General features: G+C 40.5%; 1 protein-coding gene across 4 annotated transcripts in view; it reads right to left on the bottom strand.

Annotated features, from left to right (window-relative positions):
* Positions 1 to 4759: 4759 nt before the first annotated feature.
* CELSR1 (cadherin EGF LAG seven-pass G-type receptor 1) overlaps positions 4760 to 10479 on the bottom strand; it is a 248708-nt gene continuing 242988 nt past the window's right edge. For 3 of the 4 annotated variants that reach the window (XM_061640286.1, XM_061640289.1, XM_061640290.1), the window contains 2 exons: positions 8958 to 9222; positions 4760 to 8370 (listed from right to left, as the gene is read on the bottom strand). In XM_061640286.1, the coding sequence (XP_061496270.1) occupies positions 8346 to 8370; positions 8958 to 9222 (290 nt within the window). In that variant the 3' untranslated portion in view covers positions 4760 to 8345. The remainder of the gene's footprint in view (positions 8371 to 8957; positions 9223 to 10479) is intronic. The other variant, XM_061640288.1, reaches the window with a different exon arrangement.

Genomic DNA, 10479 nt, shown 5'->3' with positions numbered 1-10479 from the left:
CTCACGGCGGCTTCCAGATAAAAAACAGATACAATTAAAACCTACCAAAGTTAAAAGCGTATAATACATAATAAATATGGACAGATATAATTAAAAAATGAACTCTAATTTAAAATAGCATTAAACTTTCTGATATTAAAAACTATAATAAAATCAGAATAATTAAAAAATAAACAAGCAAGAGCAATATGACCTTTTGGGCCTATCCTTAGCCGCCTTCAGAATCAAAGGCTTGCTGAAATAAGAAAGTTTTTACCTGTCGACAAAAGGACTGCAGGGAAGAGGCCATTCTTATCTCCTTAGGGAGGGAATTCCAAAGCCTAGGGGCAGCCAGCGAGAAGGCCCTATCTCGTATCCTCACCAGTTGTACTTGTGCGGATGAAGGTATTGAAAGAAGGGCCTCTCCTGAAGATCTCAGGGCCCGGGCAGGCACATAGAGGGCGATGCGGTCTGACAAATAGCCTGGACCCAAGCCGTGTAGGGCTTTATAGGTCAACACCAGCACTTTGAATTGTGTCCGGAAACAAACTGGCATTTGTAACAATGTATAATCCTTGGTTATCTGGTAACATTTGTTTTAAGTATTAAAATAACAAAGTTGAAGAATGTCTCTAATATACAGTGGTCATTAATGTGCCTAATTATCCTGTTCAGCAACTTTGATTTCAGAGTTTAATGAGGTTTACTCCCCTGCAATCATGCTTAGGATAGGCGAAACTGACCTGGGGAAGGGATGGGGGGAGGGGAGGAATTGGGTGGGTGGGCACTGGGCAGAGGGAAAGCACCTTTCCAAAAGGAAAGCACTGTTAACAGTATCTTTACTGTATTTTGGGGGGTTTCCCCACCTTTTTATTCTACAGCAGACACATGTACTCTCCCACCCAAATTTAAACCAAAGCTGTCCCTGGCCACATCCACATAAGACATTTATTCCACTTGGCTTCCCCCAAAGAATCCTGGGAAATGTAGTTTGTGATGCATGCTGAGAGTTGTTAGGAGACTCCTATTCCCCTCACAGAGCTCCAGTTCCCAGAATTCTCTGGGAAGAGGAACTGACTGTTAAACCACTCTGGCCACTGGAGTTCTGTCAGAGGAATAGGAGTCTCCTAACAGCGCTCAGCACCCTTCACAAACTACACTGCCTATGATTCTTTGAGGAAAGCCATGACTGTTTAAAGTGGAATAAATGTCTGGTGTGGGTGTGGCCCCTAATTAACCAAGCCAAACAGCTATTAGTCTGGCTTTTAGAACACTGCTAGTTGGTTCTTACTGAGCGTGCCCGGCTTTATCATTGAGTTCAATGCTAATTTCTTAAATTAATTAAAAATCAGCCAGGCATTCTTTTAAACTTTTAAACTGCAGAAGATGAAGGTCAGAGTATGGGGCAAGGTCAGTAATAGGATTACATATACTCTGTGAACATGGCTGGTTTTTAATTAATTTCAACAAATTATGAAACCACTGACAGAAAAAAGTCCAACAGGGGTCTGGATTTTTTTACTCTTGTTTTGGACTTTACACTGAGCTGTCCCATGTCTGGTAAGACGGGAAACAAGCCTTTAAAATAGAGTTTGACTCACACCACCCTTTTTGTTGGTATATGTTCTTCTGGGTTGCCAGATCATGTGACTGAGCTGGAATAGGTTTGGAATAGGTATCTTCTTTTCCTATCCTGCCATACCCCCAGAATGCCCTTTTTTGAGGACTTACAGTGGCTTAAGTTAACACCAGTGGAGCCCTGGCTGTGGCCAGGATGAAGGATTTAGGCCAGCATATTGGCAAGCCCCAGGTGATCCAGGGGGGCCTGGATCAGGAGGTGGGGGACCCCCAGGGCCCCTTCCCAGCGCAGAGTGACTCTGGGGGGGCTCTTCGAGGGCGCACACCCAGCTCTGCAGATGGGAGAGTTGTCAGATGTGGAGGATGCTCCTCAAGATCTGGAGGGAGGAGACATGACCAAGCACTCTCTGATTCCTACGGAAATTTTCCTGCTCACGTGGAGACCTCCCCTTGCCAAGCAACCCAGGAGAGCCGTTGGAGCAAGACCTCGTGCGCGTGCTAACTCCACCCCAGGATTCCTTGTCTGGCCCTTCAAATGCCTCCCTGCCAGAAACATCTCCTCCCCCTTCAATGGAGCCGGCACCTGAGGAGTCTAGACTGTCCGATGAGTGGACATGTGCACGCCCTCTGTCACCTCGTGTGCGCCGCCGAAAAAAGAGGCTTGGCCAGAGGGAGGTCCCATGCAGGAGTCAGAGATTACGAGCGAAAACCTTTCCTACTTAAGCCCGCGCCCCCCTGATGAGGGTGCTGAGTCAATTCCCCTTACATGCTGCAGAGTAAGCCTGAGTAGTCTAGTTAGGGATTACAGTGAGCTAGTTAGCAAAATCTATGAGACGCCTTGCCTTCGATGGTACTCTAATAAAACAGGAATTAATTCCAGTCTCGCCTCCGTTTCATGATTCTCACTCTGGGCAGGACACATATGAACGTGAAGAAGACTAAAGTAATAACAGAAGATTTATGTAACTTTACAGTTGACAATGAGGGCACTGAACTTGTCAAGGATTATCAATACCTTGGCCTAGTCATTAATCAAAATGGAGACTAGTCAAGAAATCAGAAGAAGGCTAGGACTGGGGAGGGCAGCTGTGAGAGAACTAGAAAAGGTCCTCAAATGCAAAGATGTATCACTGAACACTAAAGTCAGGATCATTCAGACCATGTATTTCCAATCTCTATGTATGGATGTGAAAGTTGGACAGTGGAAAAAACGGATAAGAGAAAAATCAACTCCTTTGAAATGTGTTGGAGGAGAGGTTTGCGGATACCATGGACTGTGAAAAAGGCAAATAATTGGGTGTTAGAACAAATTAAACCAGAACTATCACTAGAAGCTAAAATTATGAAACTGAGGTTATCATACTTTGGACACATCATGAGAAGACATGATTCATTAGAAAAGATAATAATGCTGGGAAAAACAGAAGGGAGTAGAAAAAGAGGAAGGCCAAACAATGATTCCATAAAGGATGCCACAGACCTGAACAGGGTGGTTCATGACAGATGCTCTTGGAGGTCGCTGATTCATAGGGTCGCCATAAGTTGTAATCGACTTGGAGGCACATAACAACAATCTCTGGCTCAGCTGGGGTAGCCCCGGCTGTGGGGAAACCTATGATCCACCAAATCCAGACTCTCATTCTGGCGGGTCCTGGGTTTGGATCACACTGTTAGCCACTGATTTTTTTTAAAAAAAATTAAGAGCTGCTAAAAGGATTGGTATCAACACTTTGTATGTATCCCCCATGTTTGAGTGCCAAAGAAAGTTCTTGTACTGGAGCATAAAAAATAGTATTTAGGCAAAGTCTGCCTCATATTCAAGAAACGTTTTCTCTACAGAGTGTGAATTCTGTAAACACATTTTACATACACAACACACAACCACACACATACACAGTAGAGTGGTTGCTGTAACACAGAATACACTAGGAACTGAGGTGGGCAGGGGAGGAGCTGATATTGTTGGGTTAGAAATACAATCAAATCTTTTTGGCTTTTAACCTCACTGACTGAACAGTTGAAAAGCTCAGTTTCATTTGAACAGATGGATTTTGAAAGTCTTGGATGTACTTACAATTGGAACACTTTCACTGTAGGAGAAGGCAGAGAGAGCCAGGTCCCTGGCTGCTTAGCAAGTCTTCATTGGTTATTCAAAGAAGCTGAAATCTATTCCATACAGGAAGATTCAAGCTGTATGCATATAATTGAAATATACATTGGTAAGTCAATGGCTATTAGCCACAATGGCTATGCTCTGCCTCCCCTGTTAGAAGCGGTTTGTTTCTAAATACCAAATGCTGGGAATTGCAGGTGTGGTGAGCACTGTTGTGCTCAAGGTGCTGCTTCCCATGGGCATCTGCTTGGCCACTATGAGAACAGAGTGTTGGGCCAGTCCAGCCAGGCTCTTTTTTGTAAGTCCCGGGAGTGGAAATAAGCTTGGGAAGGAAAAAAAGCCAACTTCACTATGGTTGGTTTTGACCTATTAAAAGAAACCCAACTACCGTGTCCAGCATCAGATGTGAGCAGAGGGGATACTTTAGGAGGAAAAGGAGTGGTGCTTGTGGTTACTGTGAAAGGCTGTTTGGAAACTGCATCTAGTGGAAAATGAGGTACCCTGCCTTCTCTTGGCATGGGTTATCAAGAGCAGGAAAGGCCAATGAAAGATAAATTGTGATGGCTATCTGCTCTTTTCAAGAAGCCACTTAGGATTCCCAAAGTGCTATGAGATTAGTGTGCTGGAGGGAGCTCCTCCGTATGAGCTTCCTGCCCCATCACCCTTTGCAATTCATAGAAGATGATCTGCGCTACTAATCTAGTCATGACAGCAATGCTTTCTTGACATGGCACAAGAAAAATGGAACTTGCCCACTGGTTGCAAAGATGAAGGCACCAGAGTCCAGCAACCTCCTTTCAGAAGGTGGGCAAATTCTTCCTCCTTTAGACAGGCATTGCAACATATGTAATTACTGTTTTAATTTTACGGTGTCTGATTTGTTGTGGGTTTGTTATTTTGTCAGTATTATTTTAATCATACTTTAAAACTTGGAGTTTGGAGTTTTGGTTTCAGATAAGACAGGAAGGCAAGGTATCAATGTTAAAAATAAAAATATTAATGTTTGCCCCATACATCACCCTTTAATGGAAATAAATAGTTGAAGCATAAATACAAATTCAAAAAATTAATTTATTGTTAAGTTCTCCTCTCATCTGTGCTTCAATTCCAGTGTTCTGCACTTTAATAAATATACATTTGTTTTAAAAAATCCTCCAGTGTCTAGTCTGCAATAAATTGTAAAAAACAGGTTTTCATTTTTTCCCCCTGTGGTTAGCGCAGCTGACGCTCTTACTGTAACTGTTCTAATCAAAAATAACTAACTACATCTCATTGGGGCAAAATATACACATAGATGTGAAACAGCTGTAACATCATTTAGCACATACCCAAGTATGATAGGCAGATAGTTTCATATTCAAAAATTTTTACATCAAAGTTTCACACAGCATCAAAGCAATACTTTTTTTTACTCTTTCCAGACTCTTTCCCTATCTCTGAAAAGGTGTTGGTTAAAAAAAATTCAATTAAAGGATTTCTGATTTGTTCTTTTAAATCCAGTTATTAAGTATCCCTTAAATAAAGTAGTTTATAATATCTGAATGCCCTACAGACATTAAAAGGCTGCATTCATAATATCTGAAAACTCTATTTCTGACCTTAACAAAGTTCAGCACATATAAAACTCACTGATTTCAAAGAGAGAAAGATTTAAGCACATGCGTAACTCTTGCACTGAAATCAGCAGGGCTTCACCAGGCTGCATCAAGTCCAGTGACTTGTCTGCTTTTCCACGCAAATGAACAAAGGGCAACTATAGAAATTTTGAGATCAAGTATCATAAATATGACACGTGCATTTATTCTTGTACAAATTGGGGATATTTATAGTCTTATCGACACCGCCTCCCCCAAAAGGAGATATAAAAATGATTTCCTCATTATGGAAAAACACTTCAGCCCATAAATTATAAAGGCCTTTGCTTCTGGAAAGGCACTTCTGGGCATTCAGGTTAGCAATCCTACTTACAGTCCTTATCTGTGTGACACAAACATAGTTAATTTTACAACTTCTTCCCCAGGCAAGTATAAATTCTGTAGTGCAAATGGCATGGAGGCCTGCATGGCCAGAGGTTTTGAATGCTGCTGCTGCGTAATATAAAGGCTTCATTCAGTTAATTATTGCAGCACCCAATTAGTTTGTATTCTTTCCCAGTAATTATGTGAAATAGAAAATTGAACACTTGATTTAAGACAGTGATTTAAACTGGCTCTTTTTCTTAGTGAATTAAGTCATGATTTAAATCCCCTTGATTTAAATCTCTTTACCCTGCTTGAGAACATATTAAAACCTGTGTAAGCTTACTGTATATTTTATTTATTTGTTGTGCTTAGTAGTAGAATTCATGAATCATTAGGTCTGACTCTGCTTATTTTCTCACACTTATGCGCACAAACGAAGACAATGTTTCTGTAGCTAGGAGGACTAGCATTATGTACAAAATATATATCATTTAACTGACACTGGAAATGATTGATCATGAACAGAAAACACAATCTACTGGGAATTTCTCTTCGATACTGTAGTACTATAGGAAAAAGAAATCTGTCTGTCTGAATTGGATTTATTTAAACTTTAGTGTGCAAAGCTCCCTCACCCCAAAAGAACAGTAAACCCCTGTGGTTAGCACAGGAAAGGAAAATTCCCAAAAGGTTCTTTGGGCTTTCCAGCACCACCTCTGATAGAGACTCTCATCCTGGTAGGCTGAGAGACAGTGACTGGCCCAAGGTCACCCTGTGAACTTCTGTTCACCTTGTGGCCGCGCAGGGATTTGAACCCTGGTCTCCCAGGTCCCAGTCCAGCACTTTAACCACTACACCATGCTGGCTACCTCAGGAAGAACTCTGAAACCACATAACATGGTTCAGCTAGTGTGTCAAATCACTTTTATGCTTATTCTGAAAAGTTACTCCTTGCACTTAGTGGGAATGGAAAGAATGAAATGAGGGAAAGTTTCTCTGAAGCAAGTATTTCACATTCAATTAGCTCTTTTGATGAGTGTTGAAAGCACGTCACATATATTATCTGAAAAATCATTACAACAACATGGTAAGGTAGACCAGTATCATTCCCATATTTCAGCAATGAGAAGGGGCACTAGGATGAAGGGGGCACTCGTCTTGCCTGGTTTGCCTTACTTTTGCGCTCATTTAAGGGTGTGAGGCAACACCCTTTAGTGAGCTCATGATTAAGGCAAAATTTGGACGAGATACTGCCTAGCTTATATAATTCATGCTAGCCAGGTGTGCCCTAACATAATTTTGGTTAATTCCAGATACTTGTATAAGTGAAATTCCCAACGGATTGTGTCCAAAAGCTGAAAGGCTCATTTTGAGTCAAAGTCAAGGCATAAAGTATCCAATAGCAGAAGTATTCTCTAAGAGATTTACATTTCCCAAGTGTCCTCTGATGACACCAGAGAAGGCTGACACTGCCCCTTAAACCTTTTTGTTCACTTTACAATACTTGTTTCATGTTTTTTTTAAATAAGTGAATAGTTGTCAATTCACTGAGAATTTTCAACTGAAGCATCCTTTGGCTTTTTTTTTTTTTTTGGTTCTGATTTACCAAAGGGGTGGGGAGAGGAGGAGGACTGTCAATAGGAAATCCACGGCAGGAAAATAAATGTATAATTTTACTCATAAGAAAAATTTCAAACCCTAAGATGGAGACAGGATGTCAACTCCATAGGAAAGAAAATGTCCGTGTGTAGATGAATAGTGGGAAAAGGCCAAACTTCTTTAGAAATATTTTGTTATTGGATGGTTGGTTGGTGTCACTACTATAAAATACACACCGAGTCCTTTAAAATATTTCAGATTATTCTGACAAATTCTGTTCATGAATGTAAATGTCCAAAGATACATGACAACCTTTTTTAAAAAGACTGCATTACTCTTAGGCTTGATGTTGTCATTAGTTATACTTCTCCAACCTGAAATGCCAAATTCAAGTACACTTGTGCAATTCTTTTTAATATAAAAAATATCAAAGCTCTTCCACAATTACTCTCCTGCTATTAAATTTAAGAAAATCAGTATATATGTGAAATGTACAAAAGAATCTTTTAAAGAATCACCATACAAAATATAAAAAATATCTACAGCTATATATATATATATATTTATATCAAAATGATGGTATTTTAAGACAAAATGTCCATCACAAGCTGACATAGAAGCTGGCAAATGAACTGAAAGGGCACTTGGTGTGATAAGTTTTTGCTCCTGAGTTCAGAGATCCCATTGGAACAGAACAAAACCCCAACACGGATTAAGAGTAAGAGCAGGCAGGGCTTGGTTGACGGTATGTCTATTGTATTATTGACCATCTCAAGTCATTAATTAGTATGGACTGGCCTGCCTGGCAGCCCTTGCAGGATTTCTATGGCTCTGTTCACTTTTCCAAAAGGCATTGTTCTCCAGTAGTGAGTTCCGTTTATTGATCTCCACGTGTTTTGGCACATTTGATGCGGTTAGGCAGGCACTGAATGCACCATAAACAGCTTTACTGAGCACCTCTCAGGAAACTGGGAATGGTCACAAATGTGCCATAAAGGGGAATTTTTCCCAGATGCAACATCCTTGGCGAACACAGAATCAAAAGGTCCCGAGGAAGTGACATCACAGCAGAGTAGTCTCCCAAGTTGCAGCAGGTGTCACAATTTCCTGATGATTCAAATTGAAGTTTCATTACTGCCTCTGTTCATGAAAAGAAGTAACCATGCAACTTAGGGTTAAACAGAGAAAGGCTGACAATTCCAAGTGAAACTACCTAGGTCATTTTAGTATGTTATCGTGCAGGGGAACAGACATGCTTCAACAGCCAAAGCTTTCTATAGTAAGGCTCATCTATGATGCAGCACGAAAGACAAACATGGCTGAAAATTACTGACAGGTAATGAACAGAAAAGGACACTTTTGGACAAGGTAATTATTGGTAAAGAATAAGTATTTTGTTAGCTTGAGGAGGGAGGAAATTGTGATTAAGTTCCAGGATATGATTCCGGCTTAATATTCTATTAGTTACCTGAAATCAAACCAAAGTACCCCATTTCAAAAGCAACTTTGATTTCAAACAAACCAGGATTGAAGCACCAAAATCAGTGTATGAGAGGAGGAGGAGCAAACAGTCCTCATTTCATAAACCAAATTTTGTGAAACGGAGAATAACATCTGCAATATGGGGAAAGTATGAAGTGTTAAATCTATGGAAAAGAGCAAACATCAGAGATACAAGAGGGGGAGCACCATGAAGTAGGAAAAGCAATTCACAAATTGTCACTCACTCAGAATCGGAGGTTTCAGCAGTCACTGTTCCCACACAGACATTCATGGCTAAACCATTTATTTGTTCTGGAGGCTGATCTCTTCGTGGGTTTTTTATTGTTACTGCAGAATCTGAAGTGGTGCAAATACCATTGTTAGTCCCAATGGAAGTCATTTTGGATGAGATAGTCGTTTGATTATAATCTGACAGTTTTTCCCGTAGTCGATTCTTCATGTTTTTGTCCACTAATGGGGGTGGGTAGGTGACTTTATTCTTCAATATGCCTGCCATGGAAAGAAAAGGGAAGTGATGAGTGGCAGTAATTTGATATGATGACATGGAAACAAATTCAAAATCTGTAATTAGCAAGAGGCAATCTCCGTATATACCTATGTGTGAAATAAAGAAAAGTGCAACATATAATTTTTGTGGTTATGCTAATTGTGATGACAGATGCCCACCTGGACTTGGTTCATCTAGAAAAGCAGGCATAGTCTAAACAGGAACAGCAACAATATTAGTACCCAAGCCTGCACTTCAATTACTTTTTGGTACAAATTGTTGTGGTAGAGAATTAGGCTCAAGGCATGGAAGGAAAGCTCAGCAAGCCTCCCAATGCTTATAGGGATCTATCTCACAAAGTCTTTCAGCAAGGATCTCTGACAGCCATAGCACACACCAGTCATGTCAGGCAGATTATTCAGCCTACTCTTGCTGTCTAGGTATGTCACTTGACAGAGGGATGTAGTCATTCATGGCTTCCTGTCAATTATGATGCGTGCATGCTCATATGCATGTTTGCCACTTTCAAACTCTACATTTTTAAGACACGAAAACATCTTAAGTGTACACTCTAAAACTGTGTGACGTATCCTGAACTGTGTGTTTTCCTTATTTTTTTATCTTAAAACAATTTGTGTTAAGAACATATGAAGAGCCCTGTTAAATCAAACCAAAGACCTATTGAGTCCAGCATTCTTTTTCTGACAGTGGCTGACCAGTTGCCTATTGGAAGCCCACAAGCAGAACATGAGGGCAACAGCCTTCTCCCACTGCTGTTTCCCAATGACTTGCACTCAGAGGCATGCTGCCTATGATCCTGGAGGTAGTTTATAGCCAACATGACTAACAGCCATTGATAGCTTTATTCTTCATGCATTACTCTAATTTTTTGTAAATGGCTTAAAGGTCTTCATACAATCAAGCGGTATATAACTTTTGCTAAATAAATAAACAAACCCCCTTTTGAAAGCAGTCTCAGTTCACTTCCAGGAAGGGTTGCTTTGTCTGTGCTGCTTCTGAGTCAGCTCTCATCTCAGAAGAAGCTTTTTCAGCTTTAAAATCAGTCAGAACGCTCTTTTTGACTGATAAAGATCTTCTTCCGGTCAGGGAGAAACATAAGAGATTAACCACAAAGCCTGTTTTTGTGGGGAGGACTGGATTTCATTTATTTATGAGAGAAGGTTCAAACTGCAATGCCGGATGGACTTTCATCAAGCTCTAGCTGATTATAGCGACACGTTTTATCTTTTCTTCAAAGG

The sequence above is a fragment of the Rhineura floridana genome, chromosome 8, assembly GCF_030035675.1.
Source record: "Rhineura floridana isolate rRhiFlo1 chromosome 8, rRhiFlo1.hap2, whole genome shotgun sequence".
NCBI lineage: Eukaryota > Metazoa > Chordata > Lepidosauria > Squamata > Rhineuridae > Rhineura > Rhineura floridana.
The sequence above is the reverse complement of the archived record's forward strand: the minus strand, read 5'-3'. Positions and strand labels throughout refer to the sequence as shown.